This window comes from Emys orbicularis, chromosome 6, assembly GCF_028017835.1.
Source record: "Emys orbicularis isolate rEmyOrb1 chromosome 6, rEmyOrb1.hap1, whole genome shotgun sequence".
In the NCBI taxonomy this organism is placed as follows: Eukaryota; Metazoa; Chordata; order Testudines; family Emydidae; genus Emys; species Emys orbicularis.
The window spans coordinates 10738674-10763872 of record NC_088688.1 but is presented as its reverse complement, the minus strand read 5'-3'; the positions used below and the strand labels follow the sequence as shown (position 1 = coordinate 10763872).

Sequence of the window (25199 nt, the reverse complement as noted above, 5' to 3'; positions counted from 1 at the left end):
GACATTTTCACAACCCCCTGGCATTTGTCTGATTACTGCTGGTAAACGATAATATGACCCCATGAATCACAGCAAATGGAACTTAAGATCTGTTCCTACAATCATTGAAGTCAGTGGCAACACTTCCATTGACTTCAGGGGGTGCAGGATCAAACTCTTGCTGCCTAATTGGGAAAATATTGGCAAATGCTAGTTTACTGTTTGGCCAGCTCTGCTTAAGTGTTCGTGTCTGGTATTTCCCAGAGCATCCTTCTGGTTATTCCCTGACCTTCAGGCTTGAATGCCAATGCATTATTTAAAATTTTAGCATTCACAAGACAGAGAATACATGAAAACAGAGAAGTACTTATGTAGGAATAATATTTGGAGTCTGAGTACATCAGACCACCATCTTACCAACTTTATCCCTTTGTAGCATCTGCTCAACCCAGAGGGGCAAAACCCATAAGGACAGCAGGGCACAAAAGAAGGCAGAATGGCTTCAGAGGGTGGTTTAGAAACAGAAAACCAAATTTTTACAGTGCAGTGAATCAGTCAGTGAAGCATGGCTTTGGGACCAAAAGGAGACTCTGAGTAAAGGCTGAGGTATGGAATTATTCCTGCCACCAGATGCTGTTTGTCTGCTTCTGTGCTCTAATTGCTATCAATAATTAAACACAGGTCTCTGATTCATATGCACAGAGGCAGAGATTCTTAAATTAAACATTTTAGAATCATTATTGTTCATTTTATATGTTCAGCTAAACACTGTGCTTGTGCAGAATATGATTAAATATACGGATACCAAATTACATATGGATTCCATAAATATCAATGCATACACAAAAGGAATAAAAAGATACATGGCAATGAAAAGGAACATTTTAATTTCAGATGATGAACTGATACTTTTTTTTATAAAAGTTGGCTGGCACATTGTTCCAGGAGCTGGCATCTCCCAGCTGACTTGCTGAAGACAGGAAACACTTTGTCACTTTGGATAACATCAGATGTTAACAATATGGGGATCATGAGTTTGTGTGGCAGCCTCTTGGAAATTCAAGTTTGAATGCAAATGAGACTTGTACTAGTAAACCAGACTGTGGGATAGAAGAGATTTCCAAAGCCTTTCTCCCCATGCCTCCAAGGTTGTGAGGTGTTGGTGGTCTTCCCCATCCTTATCAGAATTGGGAACCAGTTTGGCTGGGGACCTAACTCCTCTAGGCTCCTTTGAAAATCCCAACATGTGTCTTTGCTGCCCTTTCCAAATCCAGAAAAGACTTGGCCTGGTTTTACTATTAGTCATTTACTGTAAAACAAGAAGGCCTGGAAGATTTTAATCAGAGGCATGATAATGAGCCACATTTGGTGATTCACTTTTTTCCAAATATAGCCAGAGAGGTTAGCTCAATGGTAACTTTAACATCAGGTTTGCAAATGCGCAGACTCCTTGGGTATGTCTATATTGCAAGACAACACCCATGACTGGCCCCTGTCAGCTGACTCAGACTGGGGGGTTGGGCTATGGAGCTATAAAATTGCAGTGTACACATTCAGGCTTAGGCTAGAGCCCAGGCTCTGGGATTCTTCCACCTCGTGGGGTCCTAGAGCGTGGGCTCCAGTCTGAGCCTGAACGTCTACACTGCAGTTGTATAGCCCCTCATCCTAAGCCCCGCCAGCACAAGTCATCTGACAGGGGCTGGTCATAGGCATTTATTTGCAGTGTAGAAATATCCTGTGAGGCCTGGGGATCTTACTCACATGGTTCCTAATCTGCCTGCCCTACCTCTATGGCACTGACTGCCCCCTCCAGCATCTTATGGATGCCCCTCTGTGAGTCCCCCATTTGGAAGGGGCTGTGCACAGTTTTGAGGACATAGATGAAGGACAGATAAGGGGATGCTCTATGAGGCAAAGTCCCACTGGGATTCTGCCTGTAAAAGCAGCTGCCAATGAATTCAGATCAAAATGTTGTTAGCTTCTTCTGGTTCCCCTCAGATGTTGCTGAGCAACTTCAGGGAGACACAAACAAGGGAAACAGAGCTCTTGTTGGAGCAATCTTGCTAAGTGAAACCAGATGGAGGGGCTATTGTCTCTGCAGGACGGCTCTTGCTTCTATGGACCTGTGGATTTCCAGGATCTTCAATCTAGGTGGTGGGTGGATCCAAAATCCATGGCTCTCATCCCCTACAGGGGACTTTGCAAGGAAAATGACAAAAAGGCAACCTCACAGAATTGTCTTCCCTGCCCCACACCCCAGGTGATCCACCTTCTTCCCACAGGTTTTGCCATGGCAGGGGACAATCTGGCTTTCTGAAAAATGAGTTTAAATCCCAGCAAGTCTGGCTTGGATCAACACTTTTTCCTTCTGAAGTACGTAGACTGAGTCCCATGCAGGTTAGTGTGCATGAGCTATTTGGACCTGGCCTTATAGATAATGTTCCTAGGTGCTTTGATGTGTACACATTAAAGATGTTGTGGCATGTTTAGTCTTGAGAAAAGAAGACTGAGGCAGGACCTGATAAGTATTTTAATATAAGCTTCACTATATGAGGCCTGCTCGCTGTAGCTTGCTGTAGCTACTGGCACACACCCTCTGTCACTTTCCTTCTCTCCACACCCCTGGAATGAGCAGCACTTCCTCTTCCTGGAACAATCAGTACTTCCTCTGGCTCAAGAAGATAGTGGAGAAATTCCTCATCCTCCATTTGGTGTCCGTAGCTTCCATTCTGAGAAAGCAAAAGTCACTCCACCACTGGAAGGTTCAGGTCACAAGATATTTCTGAGCATATGCAGTACAAAAGTAGGGGAAAGGTCATCAGATCATAACACTGAGGTAAACAACAGAGAGCCAAGTAGACAAAGGTCACAAAAGTGGTAAACAACAATGATTGACAGATAACGGTCACAAAAGTGGTAGACAACAAATTGGAGGATAAAATAGAATGGACAGATAGCCAATGAAATACTGAGGCTAAAACTAGATATTATAAAGAACTGACAGCTAGTACAGTATAAAAGGCAGATGGTTAGGGAAGAGAGAAATTGAGAGGAGTCGAGAGTCAGAAGCCAGGAGCAGAAAGAGAGAGATCTAGAAGAAAAAGCTGATCTGACTTGATCGCAGGAGCTGATGGTGGCAGCAACAAACAGCAGCAGCAGCAAATGTAGCAGAAGCCAACAGACAGAGTAAGCCTGCCAATTATAATTATAGTATAGCATAGTATAGTGTAGAATTAGTGTTAGTGTGTGTTTGTGTGTGTTAATAAAGATATATAACTGTGTGTTACTTGCAAAAAGGTTTTATATATGTAAAATTTAAAGTACTGTTGCCAATTACTATCAGCGCTGTGTGACAAACTGGCAGTCTGTGACAGAGCACAAACACTTAGAATGATTTGAACAGTCTGTTATTGAGGTTTAAAATGATCTTTAACTTGTAAGGGATTTGTGTTTTAATAACATAAATAAGGAATTTGTGTCTTATTTGTGTTTCTAGACTATCACTATATTAGGGATTTTTGATTATAGTAATAAAAAGGTATCTTGTTTTGAAAAGAATACTGCTTGTGTCAATCATTTATTGGAGGGCTGTATCCGTGTCCTTCAAGTATATGCTGGAGACCCTTACCTTAGGAAAGACAGACTAAGAGGGCAATAGGTAAGTTATACTTGGGGTGCCCCAAACCCTGTTTTTGGGGTAACAAGGACAAGGGTCCATGCTCTCTAAACCCCAATGGGGTTACACATGTTGTTAATGAAAATATTGACTAGTATCAGACTCAGGACAGACCCCTGAATGACCACAATAAAATTCCCAGTTTCACAGTGAAGCATTGATAACTACTCTTTGAGTAGGGTATTTTAATCACTTGTGCACCAACCTTATAGTACTTTTATCCAGACAACATTTTCCTAGTTTGTTTGTGATAATGTTATGTGGGACTGTGTCAAAAGCCTTACTTAAATCAGGATATATCATGTCTATGGCTTTCCCCCATCCACTAGCCAGCAACCGTATCAAAGAATGAAATTAGGTTGGTTTGCCATGATTTGTTCTTGACAAATTCATGTTGGCTATTGGGTATAATCCTATTGTCCTCTGGGTGCTTACAAATTGATTGCTTGACAATTTGTTCCAGTATCTTTCCAGATGTTGAAGTTAGGCTGACTGGTCTATAATTCCCCAGGTCCTCTTTTTTGTCCTTTTCAAAGCTATATACTATGTTTCCCTTTACCCAGTCCTCAGGGGTCTCACATATTCTCCTTAAGTTCTAAAAAAGAATCACGAGCAGTTCCAAGATTGCTTCAGCTAATTCCTTAAGAACTCTAGGGTAAATTTCAGCAGGGCCTGCTTATTTGAATACATCTAACTTATCTAATTATTCTTTAATCTGTTCTTTCCCTATTTTGGCTTACATTCCTTCCCCCTTGTTAATATTAATTGTGTTGAGGATTTGGTCACCATTGACCACCTTTTTAGTGAAGACTGAAGCAAAATAGGCATTAAATATCTCAGTCTCCTTGATATCATCTGTTATTAGCTCTCCTTTCCCACTAAGTAGAGGACCTACACATTCCTTCATCTTTCTCTTGCTCCTAATGTATTTTGGAAGCTCTTCATATTCTTTTTTATGTCCCTTGTTGGGTGTAACTCATTTTGCGACTTAGCTTTTCTGATTTTGTTCCTGTATGTTTGTGCTATTCTTTTGTACTCCTCCTTTAGCAATTTGTCCATGTTTCCAGATTTTGTAGGATTTCCTTTTGATTTTCAGGTCATTAAAGAGCTCCTGTTGGAGCCTTATTGGCCTCTTACTATTCTTCCGAGCTTTCCTTCACATTGGGCTAGTTTGCCTTTAATATTGTTTAATTGAGAAACTGTCAGCTCTCCTGAACTCCTTTTTCCCTTGGTATCTTTCCTACCAATTATCTGAGTCTGTTTATCAAGGCTGATTCCCCACTGTGGCACTTCGAGTGCAGAAGGTGGGGGCCCGCAAGGATTCTAAAAATGAATACTGGCCACTCCAGGCTTGTATTAAACTCCCAAGGTTACAGCTTCTCTCTGACCTTGGATGGGTAGATGCTGCTACCACCCAAATGCAAAACCCCTTGGAACCCAGGAAGGCGCACTTGGGAATTCCTTCCTGTGGGGTACCTTCAAGCCCTTCCACCCTCTGGGGAACAGCTGAGAAAGGAAAACAAAGAAATCAGCTGTTGACACCAGCTAACTAAAAAACATGTGCACAACCCGCTTAAGACACAAAAATTCAAACTCTGTTCTTAAAAAAGGTACATTTTATTAAAAACAAAAAGAAAGGAAATACATCTGAAAACTCAGTCTATGCTAGATTTTTCAAAGAGCAATTCCAAAAATTAAGCACACAAAATAATTTTCTGGGGGTTCAGCTTAAAGGTTACAAGCAACCTTTAAGGTTCCTCTGTGCAAATCCACAAGCCATAAGAAATAAACAAAATAAACCTAATCACGTCTTCCTACTCTAGGAATGATTCTGAAGATTTTCATACCTGGCCTTCAGCTTCTCACAGCATAACTCTGTTCCCTTCTTCCCCGGAGAACAACAACAGACAAAGGGGAAGTTTTTTTCCCCCAATTTTAAAAAGTTTCTAGCCTTTCCATTGGCTACCCTGGTCAGGTGCCCACTCCTTTCCCCCCACCTGTGGATTTTTTAACCCTTTACAGGTAAAGCAAGTAGAGAACAGCTACTAACAGGGATTTTATAGCTAACTGGCTGGCTGGGTGTCCATAAAAGGGAGCTACCCCCCCTTCATTTATCACACACACCCCAAATCACAGATGGTGCTGGCCAGCCTGGTTTAGGTCGGGTCCACACCGGCTGGGATTTCTTCCTGTAGGTTTAGGAAACAGAGTTAATAAGATACATGCACTTCTAATTTTACTAATAATTACATGAAGAACTAAATAGTACTTTTTACATTTCAAGGACTACAGTGACTTGTAATGCAGGGACATATTTACCTAGCTGATTCTGGGAAACCTTCCCAGGAGAGTGCATCAGCCACTTTATTAGAGGCTCCCAAAATGTATTGTATTTCAAAATCAAAGTCTTGAAGAGCTAAATTCCACTGAAGAAGTTTTTTGTTAGTCTCTTTGACTATGTGAAGCCACTTCAGTGCAGCATGGTCAGTCTGTAGGTGAAAATGCCGTCCCCAAAAGTATGGGCATAGTTTCTCCAGAGCATATACAATGGCATGACATTCAGTGGCTTTCCCTCTCAGAAAGTTTTTTGCTGAGAAACACGACAGGATGGAATTGTTGATATGGTCCTTCCTGCATTAAAACTGCTCCTACACCACGCTCGGACGCATCTGTGGTTATGACAAAAGGTTGGTCAAAGTCCGGGGCCCTTAGTACAGGGTCAGACATAAGAGCCACCTTAAGCTGGTTAAAGGCTTTTTGACACTTCTCAATCCACTGAACTGCATTTGGCTGTTTTTTCCTGGTTAGGTCTGTCAGTAGGGTGGCAATTTGGCTGTAGTGTGGTGCAAATCGTCGGCAATACCTGACCAAGCCCAAGAAGGATTGGACTTGCTTTTTTGACTTAGGGACAGGCCAATTTTGGATAGCATTTACTTTAGCATGTAGGGGGTTGATAGTTCCTTGACCCATGTGGTGGCCAAGGTATGTTACCCTGTTAGGCCTATTTGACACTTTTTGGCCTTCACAGTTAATCCTGCCTCCCTTACGTGCTGGAAGACAGCTTGGAGGTGTTCCAGGTGTTCTGCCCATGAATCTGAGAATATAGCCACATTGTCAAGATCGGTGACTGCAAATTCCCCAAATCCAGCCAGAAGGTTATCTACCAGTCTCTGAAAGGTGGCAGAGTCCAAAAGGGAACACATGAAATTCATACAACACTACATGGGTGATGAAGGCTGACCTTTGCTTGTCTGGATCATCTAGCAGCACTTGCCAGTACCCCTTAGTTAAGTCTAAGGTAGAGATGAACTGGACACGTCCCAGTATACAAATAGCTCATCTGTGCATGGCATTGGATAGTTCTCTGGGCAAGTTACAGCATTTAGCTTACGGTAGTCCACGCAAAAGCAAGGAGTGATTTAAAATTAAGGGCTACATCCTATAAATAGCAATGCTTCTGCTTAACTTCGTCCTAAAGAACTCAGTGGGACTCAAATGTATAAAGTTAAGCATATGCATAAGTGTTGGAAAGATATTCAGGACCCTGGTAAGTACTTCAGGATTTAGCTTTATATTATTTTCCTCTTCCCTTTCTCTTCAAAATGGAAAGAAATGGCTCCCTTTCATTTCTGATTCTGATTTATTTACCAGTGATCCAAGTTACTGACACTTAACTTAGGCCACTGTGGTAGCTGAGCTGTCAACTAAGGCTGGGATTTCCAAAGCAGCCAAATGGAATTAGGTTCCCAATTCCCACTGACTAGCTCATCTAGCCCCTTTGGAGAACCCAAATTGTACCTTTTTCTTCCCCTCAATTAGTATTTTTATTGATTTAAAAAATAAATAGAAGGAAAATATATTTGTCGCTAATAAGACTTTGATTCTGTTTCCTAGATACATCTTTGGTATAAAATCCTGGGGAGGAAGAGGGAATACAGCCTACTTTTCCTCAACAGGCAGAGGTCACCAAGGTGAAAAAGTATTCCCTTTCCCAGGGTTCCTGTAGACTTGCTGAGAGCATAACAGCTGCCCTGACTGTCCTGTACAGCAAATCCAATAAAATGTATACACAGACAATAATTCTCCTAGCTCACAAACACTACCATCTATGAACTTTAACACATCAGAAGCAGTGGAGTCTAGCTATTATCAAAATAAAGCTGTCACATGAAGAAATAAATTGCCAGTAAAAAACTAACCTTAAAAAAAAATCACAGGAAATATTAGTAATAGCCAATTCCACAGCTGTGCTCCTTGATATTGTGTTACATAAATGTGTCTCTAACCACCAGAGGGTTGGTCTTTAGAAGCCGTAGAAAGATAATCTATGCTGGTGCACACTGACTACAACCATTTTAGAATCAATTGTTGGAAATGCCTTATTCACCACAGCCAGCTTTCCTTTTTCCCTTCTCTTCCCTGCCTCCACAGCATGAAATGGCATTAAGGTCTTAAAGCTCAAGAGGGAGGTACAGAATACATCATAATATATTTAGAAAATGATTGTGCAAAATACCAAAAATAGAACGAAGAGGAAGAGAGACACTTCCAGTGGCAGGATTCTGCAGCCACTCAAGAATTCACTGACGTCAGCAGGAACTCAGGACACAAAAAGATAGACCCATCTCTTGTAGCCTGAGTGATAGGTGCTTGTGAGTTTGGAGCACAAGTTTGTGAGCCAGATACTGAGTATCCACTAAGTCTCCCAACACAAAGGGGATTTATAGCTGCCCTGAGGGAGCGCATGAGGGTTCCTCTAGGATAATTCTCATTTGAGGTAGGGTGGGCTTCTGGTCCCCTGGTATGGTGGGCATTATGGTGCAGGCTAGGAGAAGGGAAGGGGTGTGTCAAGTGTGAGAAGGGGAGGAACTAGAGAATGAATGCAGTCTGGTAATCCTAGCTGGTAGCATGTGACTGCTTGGGAAGCCATTATCCACTGGTGATAGTTACAGCAGTGCTAAGACTGCTCTAACTTGCACCAAACGCTGGTTCAATTTCCAGCAGCCTCCAAGATTGTGGGAGGGGGGGGGGGGGAAGATGGTGAAAGCCACCTGCTGGGCCACCTTCCTTCCCAGCTGTGCCCAGCACTGCTCTTGTGCACCTGGCACTGATAGTTAAGTTCATATGATTCTGACAAATAGTATATTGTATATGAAAATGACACATTTGCATGTCTCTCATCTACATAAAAACTATGTTATATGTTTTAATGTTACTTATGTGTATGGAGCATAGTACATGAAAGGGCAACTTGCATATAGGTCAAAATGAGGACTGGTCAAATAATTCCTGTCAAAATTATCAGTGGAAAGTTGTTGTGTTTTTTTTTTTTTTTATGAAGATTTTTTCTCACAAAATGTGTCTGCTATCTGTGTAAAATTTAAACTTTGCAATGAAAAACTAACACCTTAAAACTGAAACTTTTTTTGTTTTTTGACAGAAGACTGAAAAAATTTGTCCAAAAGCCCCAAAATTTAAGTTTGGAAATGCCTCTACAATGCCTCCTGGAAGTTGTAGCTTGATTGCTTCATTTCCCCATTCTCCTCTAAAGGTTCCCCAGCCAGACTACATTTCCCAGTATGTACTGTTGCCAAGGTCACTCATGATACACCAAAATGGCTCAGTGAGAGAGGAGACCATGCTGCATCATGGGACAGGTAGTTCAACCAGGGAGCCCAGCATAAAGAACAGAATGATGCATCTAAACTACAGCTTCCATGAGGCATTGCAGTGACATTTCCAAAATAAGGTTTTGTTTGTTTGTTTTTCAGTCAAAAATGTTCAGTATTTGTCTGAATTTTTTTTCAAATTTTTGCCAGAAAGGCAACATTTTCCACAGAAAAACAAAACAAAACATTATCCAACCTACTCTAGTCAAAATGTCTCAGACAAAGTCAATATCATACTATATGTTACTTATATGGTATTTGCATGTAAGTTGCATATATGTGTGTTTTTCCTGAAATAGCTGGTAGGCAGGAAGTCATTGTACCTACAGAATCTTGATGCTGTGAAATTATCTAGGGCCATATTTTCCCACAAATAAAGCTTCAAATTTACATTAAGGCTGATTTTTTCAGAGACAGAAACATAGTGATAGGCTTCTAAATCCATGCTTTCTATCTATCTTAGGTACTTATGTAGCCTCCATCCCCACAGTATCTGAACACCTCCCACTTGTTAATGTATTTATCTTCAGAATATTCCGGTGAGGTGGAGAAGTGCTATTACCCCCATTTGACAGATGGGGAGGTAAGGCACAGATAGACTATGTGGTTTATCCAACGTCCCACAGGAAGTCTGTGGCAGAGCAGGGAATTGGAATCAGCACTCCCAAGTCCTAGTCTAGTGATTTAACCACTAGATATTTAGACTTCCAAATTAGTGGCCTGATTTTCAAAAGTGCTGGGAAGGTTCTTTTGAAGTCAGTGGGGGTGTCTGGGTGCTCAGCATTCTAGAAAATGTGGTCACTTATTTATGTGGTCTAACTTAGATTCCTACTTTTAAAAATCTTGGCTTTTTGGCCTGATTTTCAAATGTGCTGAACAAGCACTTTCAGGTCCATATCAAGACAAAGTCTCAAATCTGGAATCCAAAAATTGAGGCTTACACAATTAGTGGCTGCATTTGAACATGTGAACCTCTGGCTATGTCTACACTTGAAGCTGAGGTGTGTGGTTCCCAACTTGCATAGACATAACCGAGCTAGTGTTCTAAAAATATTGGTGCTGTGGAAGCACGGTCAGTGGCAAGCAGTGCCACAGGCTAGCCAACCTGAGTACAAACCCACCTGGACCTCATGGGTATGCCTATGCAAGCTGGGAATCACACCCTAAGCTCCAAGTGTAGACATAGCATCAGTGTGTAGCTTCAGGGATAAGATTTTGTTGGGGTGGAAAAGGGCTTTTTCCCTGTTTTTACCTCCTACATATAAAGCATGGAGATTTATTTTGTATTTTAAAATAACAGTTGTTTTTGGTTTTTAAAGGAGGAAGCCAGGCCTTTTTCTCCTCCACACAAGCTCTTTTGAAACCGAAACCTAGTAACTGTTTGTTGATAAGTGGGGAGGGGAGGGAAAACCATTATTTTCCAGCCCCAAATGCTTATTTGAGGCCTATCTGGTTTTGGAACTGTATGGTCTCTGTTGCTTAGTAACCACACTCCCTGCTCTCTCAGCAGCTGGAGGGTGTTCTGCGCATGCCTGTGCATTGATAATCTGTTTTCTAGACCCACAGAAAAAGCTCATTGTGATGCAGTCAGCTGGACTGTACATTTTTCACAGGAACTCATTTGAACTTAGTACAGTGGCCAAGGTCTCAAACAGCTCTCCCTGACTTTGTGCTGAATGTGTCTGGGGGTTGATGTGCTCAGATCATGATCATCTGTTTGCTTATCAAATTAATGGAGGGGAATGTAGACTGAGCAATGAGCGTTTGCTCTAGTTTTTACAAAAGAGTGTTCTAAGAATGTGAATCTCTGCTGAAACCTTCAGTATGTTTCCTCAGGACAGGAAGGCATTCCTAAGAATCTGCAACCACAAGGAGAGAAAAAGTGCCCATCGCTTGGATGGGGCTCACCTGAAATACAGCCAGTTAACAAATAGAAGGGGTGATCATGTTTCTGCCATTTGCCTTATATACAACATGGAAATAACAGGCTGATTATCTCTCTGCATAGTTCTATGTATGTTTGCATAAGTGTGTATATGTGTGCTATTCCTCTTGCACTGATGGATCTAAGGTGTACACTAGATGGTGCTTGCATAACACAGAGAATAAACAGCACATCTGTCTCAAGGTTTGCTAGCATCCCAATGCTCAACCTGCTTCTTAGGTATTTTCTGTGACACATATTCTGTACTAAGTGTAGCCATATAGTTAACTATAGAAGGATCATGATTGATGTAAGTGATGCTTTTTTTGCCATGTCATAGAAGTGGTATACTATGGGAATAAAGAGTTGATTCTCTATATATGTAAAATAGCAGTCTATCTAATTATCATAATCTCCTTGAAAACGAGCAATTCCTAAAGGATGGGAATCAGGGCAGTGAAAGAAACACCTTCTGTAATGTTTGAATGAGCCATATATGTACAAACCTGAGATAAAAGTAACAGTAGAGACTGTCATTTACTATATTTTTGTGTAGTGTTTAGCAAAATGGGGCCTCAACCTGATTGGTCTCTAGGCATTCCCAGATTATTAATATCAAATAATAATATTGATAATCCATAAAAAGGACAAATTTTGTTAATTTAAAAGGGGGGGAACAGGGAGGAAAATGGCTGAACTATCTTGTACTTTGTAAAAAAAACAACTTGCTCCCCCCCCACACCCTCATTTTACCAGAGTTTCCATTCTGGGAAAAGAATCAGTGCTGAAAGAAAGTGGTCCCCAGCCACTATAAAACTTGCAAACTGTGTAACAGCCTTTTACATGGTGCCTCCCTGTGTTCTATGGTTTTTAAGAAACCAGAAGGGAAGGAAACCTTTGACAGTCAGAAATTGGCAGTTCCATGTGCTTGGTAATCCCTGTGTATATCAACAGAGATTCTTCCGGATTTCATCGAGGGGGGGGGGGGGGAGCCCTATTGATACTGGATCAGGGATAGCATCCATATGTTCTCCAGTTAAATTCGTGTCAAGATCCAGCATATTTTGATCATGGTTGGAAGCCTGTCAGTCTGCTCTGGAGTGTAAAATCAAATGTAATTATTTCCATGCACTTACATTTGAACAAGTCTAAATTTTGGATGGCCAAAATAAAAAAAAAGTTGCTATTCACAAAAGGAAGGGAGGGAAAGTCAAAAGCGGGATGTACCTAGATCCTGCCTGTCTTTGAACACCCAAATTGTAGTGTCAAAATAAATAGAGGAGTCAAATGGTAGGTTTTGCCACATTCTTATACCAGCATGTGTGTATGTCCAGATTTTTATAGGTGTATAGTTGAAGCACCTCTATCCTCTATTTGTAGAGTATCATTTATGTGTTTGTGGCCAAAATTTGGTAGGATCCAGTGGAGTCCCCATCCTGGATTTGAGTTTCTGTGAAACAGCTGCAGTGTGTGTGGAGAGGTGGACTGGGGGGCCCCGGCAGGATTGCTAAAGTGCAGCAGAAGCAGCTAAACATGATCTTTGTTTAGGAAGTGGAATTGGGATTATCAGCATCACAGACTGACTCGGTGCAGCCTCTCAGATGGATTGATTTTGCTGGAGTTAGAAGCAGCTACATTTATTCTGTCGTTAAGCAGCAGCATTTGCTGGGTGGGGGATAAAAAAAATGTCGGGATCGAGATCCAGGGATCTGGAGCACTATCCATGTGTCTCTGGATTTTGTTGTTGTAACAGGAGTACCTTCACTTGGTCTCCATTTATGCAGCAGAATTTGGGATGGGAGCCAAAACTTGGCTGGATCCAGCAGGATTCAAGTGCCAGGTTTTACAGCACTGTTGCAGATTCAGGGGGAGTTGTGGATGTTTTAGCATCAGACTTTTTTACAGTATAATCCGGGAGCTTTAGGTTCCAAATTGACAGGCAGATCCAGCTTTTACCCAGACCCGAAGGCAGGTCGGGAGAAGAGAACACTATGTTCTTGCACTTCCAAGGGGGAAGGGGCAGTAGACACAGGACATTTAGTGATTCCGATCCATTATGTGTATGGTATCAAATATAGTGAAAACACATCCCTGAAATTGGAGCTGGGTCGTTTGACCCTAAGACTTTGCATCGTCTACTGCATCATTGCAATCTGGATATCAAATTAATAAATAATACTTAATGAAACATAAGAGGGCTGTGGATTATACAAGGACATGTTTGGCTGTAGGAATTAGCATCTGTCTGTGTCAGACTGAGAATGTGAGCTAATCTCCTGCAGCAGAGCAGTTAAAATAATTGATGAGTGTGTGCTGAATCCCTAGGGGTGAAAGGGGTGGGGGGAGGGGGGGGGAAGGAAGGTGCTGATTTCAGCCCTGTAGCGTCAGGATTGCGTCAATTTGGGTTTCAACCACGTCTTCAGTCTCGGAGCCGAGCTACTCAGAAGAACCAAAACAGGGAGGGGGTTGCAAATCACTGTGAAGAGGGAAGGTCTAAAAGCTCCCTCCCCTCCCCGTTCACAGCCTCCTCCTCCTAAACCTTCCCGATCTTTCATGTTTGTGATTTCATCACGCTGGAAAAATAGGGCTCCGTTGGGTTTGTGCAAGCTAAGAGCTGGGCTAAGGAGAGGAAGTGCTTTTCAGTACCTTGGACAGAGCACGCAGCAAAAATGGCTCCGATTTCAGCGAGCAGAGAAGAATTTGGTAAGCAAGTTCCATCCCAAACTTATAATGCCAGGCAATTTCCATCCTTAAGCCTGAGAGCTGGGTGGGCATTTGTATGAACGTTCCATTTCATGGCGTTGGGAGGGCTAACTAAGGGTATGCTTTAAATCTTGTCTAACCTATCTCCACAGCTTCCTTATGTCTCTTTCAGAGGAATCCTTTGGGCACTTGAATCTTTTTTTATGTCTTTGAAGTTCATAGATGTGTAATTTTCTTTTTTTGTTTTTGCAGCTCAGGTACTGGCAAGCATTAGGACTTTTTTTGTGTATTACTGATGCCTCGATTATCTCCTCTACCTCGAGGAAAGATAGCATACCCCAGAGTTAAGTTGTTCAAGTATATTCCATGCCAAAGATCAAATCCTTGTTCAAAATGCTCTTGGAATAGCTTTCACCCCTGTCTTCTTAAAGAGGAGGGCATATAAAATCTTATCCACAGATATATATGTTCTTTTAATTGATGTTGCTAGGTGAGTGAATGTGTGATATCCCCACTTATTTTAAATGGATATCTTACTCCTGAGATACATCTTGGTGCAGTGGATGTTAGTATAAAAGGATGATAATAATAAAAAGTTTTAAGTTCAACATTTTTTTGTTGCATATGGGATTAACTTTATTACAGAAAGGGAGTTTCAGAAAAATTCACATAAAAAGGTGTGTGTATCTATATTTTCACTTAGAGTTTATAAAAGAAAATGTTTTGAACTATCCTTTACAAAATATTTACTCTAGCAAGAGTGTAAATCTGAAATCACTCCCTTGATTTAAATGCAGTGAATCCTGATTTACATCTGTGTTACTGAGATCAGAATCTGCTCTAGTATTAATAAATAACATTTCAAAGAAATCTGGCTTTTCTGAATGGCTGGACAATTGATTTGCCATATGAAAATAGCAACAAACACAGGTTGTTATCTAATTGAAGTAAATGTATAGCAATGTTCTTTACCATTTCATCTCCCTGCCCCCACCCCCATCACCTGGGTGTTTCTAACTACATTTGTGACATCTTGCTCACCTGATGACTGATTCAATTAAGATAATTCATTTTAAGTACCAATTTTGTCCTATCAATGCTACCAGAAGCTGTAGATGTAACATGTAATATTATTCACACTTTTATAAACAGTCTGTCTAAATGTGATCTAATGAAAAGTGCTACAAAAATGCAAACTGATACTTAAAACCTGTTTAAGTTGTGCTAATAATTATGATATCAGACCTTGTTCTCTCCTATTGCATCTCATACATTTTCCATTTCTGAACCCTGAGGAATTGTCTAAACTCAGTGCCACATGTTTAACTTTAAAAAAAATGAATTCACTTATTGATCATATATGTCATTTTATTGAGTTCTTACATTTAATTACAATGAATGATATAGAATAAGGGTAGAAGGGAAAATGACTCAACTGTTGGAAGAAATGTAGAGCCAGGCCTAACCCTTTAGCTGCTGGAAGTTTATCTCCTAATATCTCTTTCTAGTGCTATTTTTTCAGTCACGCCAATAAAAAAATAAATAAAGATATGACAGTAAATGAAAAGTAATCCCATGTGTCTAGCTTTTAACTATACATAACAGACTCATTCATATAGGACACCTGTGCTCTTTCTCAACCAGAAAGGTCTGCTAATCATGTGTTAAAGAACCAGCACTCTTACATAAAGACCATAATTACCCTTATTCATACAAAACGTCATTACATTAATATTTTACTAGCCCCTCACTCTTACAGTGATGTGGATTTAGCTCTGATTGGTATATTGTGGGATGTTAAAATTTGTTACTTATAGGGCAAATTGGATTTCCAGTTAGTTGTGCTCATGTGGTCCTTCATTGCATACTTATGAAATACTAATGATATAACTCTATATGCAACCACTTTATCCACATTCTAAGTGAGATTGTAGCACTTGCACTGTTTTCCCCTTTGAAATGTAATTTTCAAATGCATGATTCATATGAACACGGGAGAGGAATCTAGCTCTAATGTTTTTTTGTCATAATATACGATCTAATGAAATATTGTAAAACAAACAAGAACCTTCCTTCTATTGCTTTTAAATTCTCTACGACTTTGGTTAATAGTCAGATGGGTTCAATACTTAATGGATAGCAACACAGTGGGTTTTCTTGTTTTTAGAGTTGAACATGCATGCATAATGTCCAGGTAGCAGGAAAAAGCCTTTATAGATATAATTATTGTTTCAAGGACTCACTCCTGCAAGAAGGTGAGTGCCTCCTAAGAAAGTGTTGAATACCATCCCCTTCTATTAAACTCAGCATCTTCATGAGATACCTCTAACCCCTTTTGAGATCAGAACACAAAACATTTACCTCATTCGATATACAGAGCAGTCCAGGGAGCAATATAAAACATAGATGGCATATACAAGTAATGCATATTTCAGATTCTGTTTAAGCAACAAAATCCTGGAGACTCAATGCAGAAGCTGCAGGAGTGAGCCGAAAATGCTTTGGCCTCGTGGGTTCATACTGAGTTAGTTGTTCTAAGTGAACCTAGAAACTGCACATGGAAAGGAGCCATTTCAGAATAATTATTAATGATATTATCTTGTCCTACTGTTTTCCTCACAATCACTCTGTTGTTAACAAGAAATGAAGAATAAATTAAAATAATTGGCTACACTGTATATGGAAAAGTACTTACATGAGGGGTCCCTCTTGCTGTGTGGCTACACATTTATACCTGCAGATGGCGTGAAATATACACAGATCCTTTGCAATGTGTATAATGAAAAAACATTTCAGTCTGCCTAGGTTGCTGCTAGTGCCATCTCTTTTGAGTGTATTTTCTAATATATCACATTATTATCTCAAGCACTGCTGTTTACATGTTTGTTACTATTAATTTGATTTGCAGATGAAATTCCTACAGTGGTTGGGATCTTTAGTGCTTTTGGCCTTGTCTTCACAGTCTCCCTCTTTGCTTGGATCTGCTGCCAGCGTAAATCTTCCAAATCCAACAAGACCCCTCCCTACAAATTTGTCCATGTGCTGAAGGGGGTTGACATTTATCCCGAGAACCTTAACAATAAGAAGAAATTTGGAGCAGATGACAAAAGTGAAGCAAAAAGCAAATCAGTGATGCCAAAGAATTCTCTCCACCTCGACCTGGAAAAGAGAGATTTGAATGGCAACTTCCCCAAAACAACCCCCAAAATCCAGAGCTCTCCAGATCTTGAGAACTTGACTCCAAAGCACTTTGTAGAAAGAGAGAAAGATTCAGTATCCCCCGAGAGCTTAAAGTCCAACACTTCACTGTCTTCTGAAGAGAAACAAGACAAGCTAGGGACTCTCTTTTTCTCCTTAGAGTACAACTTTGAGAAGAAGGCATTTGTGGTGAACATCAAAGAAGCACGTGGATTGCCAGCAATGGATGAACAGTCAATGACTTCTGATCCCTACATCAAAATGACAATCTTACCTGAGAAGAAGCACAAAGTGAAAACCAGAGTGCTGAGAAAAACCTTAGATCCAGCTTTCGATGAAACCTTTACATTTTATGGGATCCCCTATAGCCAAGTCCAAGATTTAATCCTTCACTTTATGATCTTGAGCTTTGACAGGTTTTCCAGAGATGACATCATTGGAGAAGTCCTCATTCCACTTGAAGGAATTGAATTGTCTGAGGGAAGGATGCTAATGAACAGGGAGATCATCAAAAGAAATGTTAGGGTAATCTATTTTAAATATCTTTAAAAGTCCTGTGCTTTTATTATTTATTATTATGTTATTATTTTACTAGTATATTAGAAAGTAGGGAAAGAGTTCATCAGAACAACCATTAAGAAGCTTTACATGATAACATTATGGGGAGACAAGCATACAAGTGCAATCAATGATCACTGCAGTGAGCTTGTTATAAGAAATTGCTAATGGACCAAATCCTATTTTCTTATGCAATTGGTCCAATTTACTTCAATGGGATCACTTATGTTAGGTCAGCAGGCTCTGACCCAAATTAATCAGGCTGGCAAGAACAGAATGCACAGCTTTTCCCCCCCATTCTATATTGAAGATGGGCTATTACGACTTGACTCAAAGCTCATTGAAGTCAATGGGAATCTTTCAGTTGACTGCAGTGAGCTATGGATCAAGCCCTTAAAGATCAAACATATTTATCCAATATTTTATTTGAAACCACTCACAAAATTGCATTGTTGACTACATTGTTTGATTTCAAATGTATTATTTGACCTTTGTATTATTATCCGGTGTCTTAAGTATTGTAACACAGGCTGCAGCTCCACTAATAAAAGGAAGTCACTATGGGCAAAATCCTGACCCCATTGAAATCTGTCAGAACTCCTGTTGGCTTCAGTGGGGCCAGAATTTCACCCTGTGTTTCTTATCCAGGTTCAGAATGAAAAGATATTTCAAAACCATAACAACTGAATTGTACCCACCAGCCCTTCCTGAGGATTTGGCATGTGTATTGACGTTAATGTAATTGCTTTCAAAAGATCAAGCATTACATCAAATTGAATTAATGTCAGCCAGCCAATACTCCTATCAGCAATATCATTGTTTTATAGTTCTAATGCTTCAGCACAACAGCTCTGTAATCACCTCATTCATACTGTATATACCAGAGAGGTTCAACATTTTAGGTCCCTGTTTCTTTTCTTTGCTTTACTTGAAGTGAAGCCATTGTTCTTGCAAATTCAAATTAAACAATTATACAGAAGAACCCTGATTTCTTCTTCCTTCCATTTAAATGATAGTCCTCCAGAGAGTATTAGGGACAACATTTCCATAAAATTTTGAGTCTATATTTGTCAAAAGATTTCATTGCAGATTTTGGTGAATTACATGTGTTTGATATACCTTTTCTATTTTAGCTCTGCTTATACTCTTTTATTTTCACTGAGATTTATTACCTATGATGTAGGTGTTTCAAAAATCAATTTAAATCTTTATCTTACTATAGCCCAAGTGAACTAATAGGTCTCTTCCATGACAATATATGCTTTCACCTTGTTTTTCTAATCCATTTACTAACAAGCCGTTAACAAAGTTTTGTAACCAGAATACATTGGATCAAGTCTGGTAACATAAAGCAGCATAGAACTATGATAATAAATAATACTAATAATTCTTCTCCTAGTAATAATAATTAATAATAAATAGCTCCTTTAGAGCTACTCCAATGTGTTCCAACGTCAGGTCTCATATGACATTTTCAAAAAATGTACTAAACTCTCCAATTCACAGCCAAGATATTGACCAAGGTATTTGTTCATAAAGGTTCTCTTTTCATTTCCTCAGAAGTCATCTGGACGTGGAGAATTACTGATCTCTCTCTGTTACCAGTCTACAACAAACACTCTAACCGTGGTTGTTTTGAAAGCCAGGCACCTACCCAAAGCTGACGTTTCAGGATTATCAGGTAATGTCTTTATTTATGACTGTGGAATAGGCAGAATTGTAAAAAACATACTAAGCCTGGGAGTTTACAGATTAAAGATCTGTGCTATCACCCATGTATTCATGGGCTGTATGATCTGCAATTCACTCTTGCTTTATTCACAGAGACAAGTTATATTTTACATTCCAAGTCACAAATGTTAGGAGCTTGTTCCTATATAGTATTTGCCAAGAAATTAAGTGACATAGGAGTTAATATGGAAGAAATCCTCTTCCCAGTGAAGCCATTGAATTTTGCCCTTTTCTTCTGTCAGATTTCTCTGACATCAGCAGGATATTTTGTTGGGAAATACTGCAGAATTATAGTTTTATTGTAAATAAGTAATCTACAAGGGTTTATTTCTGAGACAGACCCTCAGCTGGTGTAATTCAACATAGCTCCAGTGAAGTCACATCAGCCCTCAAGCTGGCTCATTACATGGTATTTGCAATGTAAGATAAGTCACTTGTAACATGATATTTGTGCATTGTAATGCAGTGTCCTTGGGATGCATGAAGGAAAAGCAGGTTTTGCAATCCATTTTCATGGCTCTATTATGCAACTGTTTCTTTTTCTGGAACGTCCATTGAAACCAATGGTAGATACACACAGACACAGACAGACAGTATAGTATATTTATTCAATTTATTTTAAAAGAGTCATAAGCAAAGGCATATCCAAACACTGGGCACCCTGACATAATTTAATTTCACAATAAAATGCAATGAGCTGTTCTTCTGAGCATAAAATAAAATCCTCTTTAACCCTCAACTCATCCTGAATGCCCAAGAGAAGAGATGGGCCTTGCAGTGTACTCAGTAGGCTGACACATCCTACAAAGCTGAAGATGCTTCAGAAAGGGATCTCTACCTTTAGCACCTCTTCTGATCTCGGTTGTGTCAGCATGGGCCAGGGAGAAAGGAGATGTCTCAAGGTAATCAGATGCCAGTCATGACAAAATAGACCTCTGTGATTCCCTGTACGAGAGCACCCCTCTCACTTTTACTGCTCACTTTTACCTTCTCAGCAAGATAGGAAGTGGTTCACTCAGGAGACTCCATAAACTACTTATATGATGCCCCAGCACTCAACAAAACCTCCTGGTCAGTGGTATAAAAGTCTGCTGATAGATATGGGAGAAGCAAACTGGACACTTTAGACGTATCTATGGTTGGGAGATGTTAACTAGCAATGTTTATTTGGCCAGAGATCAAGAGCACTATACGGAACTTTGATGGGTATTGATTTTGATATACAGAATGCTGGGGTGGAGTTTGTGCTTCAAAAGGCCAGTTAATTATTTAATTATTTGAGGTTTATTCCTAAAGTATTGGTTAACTATGAAAGTATAGTATGAAAGTGGAAATACATTTCAACATACTTTGTCACTGTTATACTGCACTTGAATATGTGCAATATGATCTTTGTTTCTGTATTTCTGCAAAATATACTATCAGGCCAAATGGACGAGTAACCTTGTCATCATCCAGCTATTCCAATTTGATGTCTTTGGCCCAGCAATTCTAAATGGCATTTGTGTTTAGTTCTGATCAATGGTAGAACTCTCTATGAATTCAATGGAAGAAGAGTCAAGCAAAACTTGAATGCTGTTTAAAAAACCCACGTTGGGTCTAAATTGGCTTCTTCAATAAATAGAGATATCCTATCTCCTACAATGGACCTTGAAAGCTCATCAAGTCCAGCCCCCTGCCTTCACTAGCAGGACCAAGTACTGATTTTGCCCTAGATCCCTAAGCAACCCCTTCAAGGATTGAACTCACAACCCTAGGTTTAGCAGGCCAATGCTCAAACCTCTGAGCTATCCCTCCCAATGATACAAGGCAGTCATCAACTTACTTAAGCCTAGGCATATATAGCATACCAACAAATGCAGCTCCACATTTGGAGTTGCTGGTTCAAAATAACCAAATTAAAATTTGTGGGGCCAAGTTAATCAAGTCCATTAAAATCACTGGAGTTACACTAGGAATAAATGTTGTCCATTCAGCCATTCCTTAAAGAAGATTTTTTTCTGTTTTTTTTTCTCCTATGCATTTGCTTGCACAATTCTCATTAAGATGTGGCTTATCCTATACAAATAAGTATGAATAACTAATTCATATTAAACATAAATATAGAGTTTTACATTTCTGCCAATAGGCAAATAGAATTTTTTCCTTCATGCTGTAATAAAGACCTAGATCTAATATTTATCAGTTGTGCTCAGGGCCGGCTCCAGGCACTAGCGTAGGAAGCTGGTGCTTGGGGCAGCCAATTCAAAGGGGCAGCACTCCGTCCGGTATCGGGGCGGCACGTCTGGGTCTTCGGCGGGAATTCAGCAGCGGGTCCCTCATTCCATCTCTTCCTCTTTGAGCTGACACCGAATTGCCGCCAAAGAGGAACAGAAGTAGGACGTGCCGCTGAAGAAGCGGCGTGATTGAGCTGCCGCCGAAGTGCCGCCGCTCGTCTTTTTTTTTTTTTTTTGCCACTTGGGGCAGCAGAAAAGCTGGAGCCGGCCCTGGTTGTGCTTCAGTTGTTCAAGATTCATAGTTTAATTTTTTAAAATGGACAACAAAGCTTGCTGTTGTCACTTAGGATAAAGTTTTACAATTGGGACCTTTTTTCAACATCTATTTATTTGTGGCAACCCCTCATCATGTTGTCATTATGTTGGTAGAATATATTTTATTATTCACATGATCCATGAATTGCTGTTGGACAACAGTCAATAGTCTTGTGGGGTTTTTTTGCTTGTCATTGCAGATCCTTATGTCAAAGTGAACCTCTACCATGCTAAGAAGAGAATTTCTAAAAAGAAAACCCATGTGAAGAAATGCACCCCCAATGCAGTATTCAATGAATTGTTTGTCTTTGACATTCCTTGTGAGGGCCTTGAAGATATCAGCATTGAATTTTTGGTTTTGGATTCAGATAGGGGGTCCAGGAATGAGATTATTGGCCGGTTAACCCTGGGAGCTTCAGCAGAAGGAACAAGTGGAGAGCACTGGAAGGAAATTTGTGAATATCCTAGGAGACAAATTGCCAAGTGGCATATGCTGTGTGATGGTTAGCAGCCTAGAAATGGGTTGGAACTTAACAAATATTTCCATAGGCAAGGAGCAAATTTCTTTCTGTATGATGCATAATTACAGGCTTGTAACAACAAGACATCTTTTTGTTAAAACTGGAGTGAACTATCAGAACAGAAGGTAACTAAATTTTCACATTAAACAAAGGTCTTTCTAATCCATAGAAACTTGACATAATTTCATATGATATTCATATTCTGCTGGAGTTTACATAGTAATAGACTTGTGAAGCAGTGCAAACTTCAATAAGAGCAGTCTATCTGTTATGAATAAATCACTGGAAACTGTAGATTACTACTCCATGCAGAAGATGATAACCTCATTAATATATATTGCTAGATCTAGGGACAGACTTTTTTTTTAAGTCTAAAAATTGGGAATGTGTGAGGGGCAGGAAGAGTATTTTATTTGGTTTACCATTGTATCAGAAACCTTCTCGTATGGAAATTCAACCAATTTTCATAAGTTTAGGGTACTTATACTTTGATCAACCCAAATACAAGACATTTTCAACAACTTGCTTTGCATATCACATCAGGTGCAAATAGTTGTTATGTGTGTGAAATATTGTATAGTCTTTTACGTTTACGTTTTTTTAAAAATTATTATTATTATTATGACAGTGGATGAAATAAGTATGTTTTAAAAGTAGCGAACAAATTAAAACTAATAGTTTTATAAAAAGGGCTCGGATATAGGTGAGTGCACATGTTACAATACGGTTAGGATTTGTCCTTTAAGTATGACATGCAATTCCTCCCCCCCCACGACTCCACACCCAGGTCACACACTGAGCATTTCTAATGAAGGTAAAACATTTTGACCAAGGTAATGAAATGTGAAGAATATTACAATGAATGGTCTTTCACTTGTTATATTTTAAAAAGGTTGAAAATATCTAAAATAAACTTGTCTACCATTTTTTTTTCTATTTGCTTCACTAAAAAAAATAAAAAAAATAAAAATAAAACACAAATTGTATTATATGGCAGAAATCAAAGCCCCAATCCCATTAAAACATACATGTGTGTTTAACTTTATGCACTGTGCGTAGTCTCACTGAAATCAATAAGACTACTTACAGTGTATAAAATGAAACAGATATTTACAGGATTGAGGCCCAAACTAGCATTATAACACATGCTAAATCATATTAGGTGAACAATTTTAAAGTAGCACTTCATTTCAGTCATTTTCATGTGTCCATGGCTGATTGTATTAAAAAATGGGGAGGGGGAGGGAAGTAACATGATTTCACTGTAGTATGCAACATGTATGTATCAAGTGATTTAAACTATGATCACAATGCCAGATTGGGGAAATAAGTGTAACACAAAGTAAACAAGTATATAAATAAAACATTTGAGCCCTGTGAATCTTATTTATGTTTACACTGGGTACACTGATTTCTTATACGGTGTTGACTGCAAATATTTGTCCTATGTTCCTTTTGAATGACAAGCTTTGTAAAGAATAATATTTTTTAAAGAATTGTTAGTGGTGGAAATAAGGAGGATTAAAAAATGCAGGGTCAGTTTCTGATACCCTTGCTCAGACTGAGTACCTCCTTCCTTCACAAGTAATCCCACTGATGAATGAGACTGCTTGTGAATTAAGGTATTACTCAGTGTGAAAAAGGGTGGCAGAATGGGGCCAATGCTGAAAACATTTTAACAATTGATATTGTATTAGACTCTCAGTGAAGGCCAAATCCTTGAAGCCCATTGGAGTTTTGTTGCTGGCTTCACTGGGACCATAATTTGACCATAAAATGACAAGTGGGGGAGGCTGGAATGTTAAATATGCAAGAAAGAAAGAAATACTACTGGAAGAATTCTATTTAGGTACTTTCAGGGTTTGTGTCAGTACTTTATCCAGCTTTGAGAACGTGTTTGATATCACAATGTTTATAAAGTTCTATAAAAATGCATTTTCAAACCAACTTATATCTGCTTTTTATGACAACACTTAGTGTAAAAAAATTGCATATTGTTTGTACAAAAGAATAGAATTTTTTTTTATTTTGTTTAGACATTGATTATATACTTCAGGGCTAAAGTTTGCTAACCTTATGAAAACAGGGCCTGAGCCAAAGCCCAATTAAGTCAAAAGAAAAGATCCCATTGACTTTGGATCAGGACCATATAGTAGTATCTGAATCATGAATAGTCCCATCAATGGGACTGTTTATGGAGTAAGTCACTACTCAGTATAATTAAGGGTGATAGAATCTAGCCCAAAGATAGTAGCATTATAGAGCCAGACTGCAATATCCTTATTAATGTCAAAAAAAGAATGTTACACAAGTAATTCCACTGAAGTCAATGGAGTGTTATGTAATATAAGGTACAATTAAAACAAGGGTATAGTTATTACAATCTGGCTCACAGGTAGCGCATCATCTCTGTTAATGTGATCAAATGATGAGATTTAGCATACGTTCCTAGTGGATACAAAGCCTTTCATTCAGTAAAATAAAATAAAAAAAGTCTTTTTTTTTTTTTAAATCAGGCATGGGCTGTGGCCATCTTTCATTTTTCCATCCAACGTGATGTTGTCAGGAGGGTGTTTTAAAGTTTCTATAGCAGCCTACGGGTTAATATTTCTACCAGATAAATGACAGCTGTTGCGGGGGAGGGAAGATAGGGAGGTGGGAAGCAAAGACTTTTTATTACACTGGAAAAATTGTAAATAGGATTTTTGT

The 25199-nt window shown here is 39.4% G+C and overlaps 1 protein-coding gene across 1 annotated transcript; it reads left to right on the top strand.

Moving 5' to 3' along the window:
* Positions 1–13917: 13917 nt before the first annotated feature.
* On the top strand, positions 13918–22477 carry SYT4 (synaptotagmin 4). Its single transcript, XM_065406802.1, has 4 exons — positions 13918–13951; positions 16860–17674; positions 19268–19388; positions 22170–22477. The coding sequence occupies exons 1-4, from the start codon at positions 13918–13920 to the stop codon at positions 22475–22477; spliced, it is 1278 nt and encodes a 425-aa protein (XP_065262874.1).
* Positions 22478–25199: the final 2722 nt, after the last annotated feature.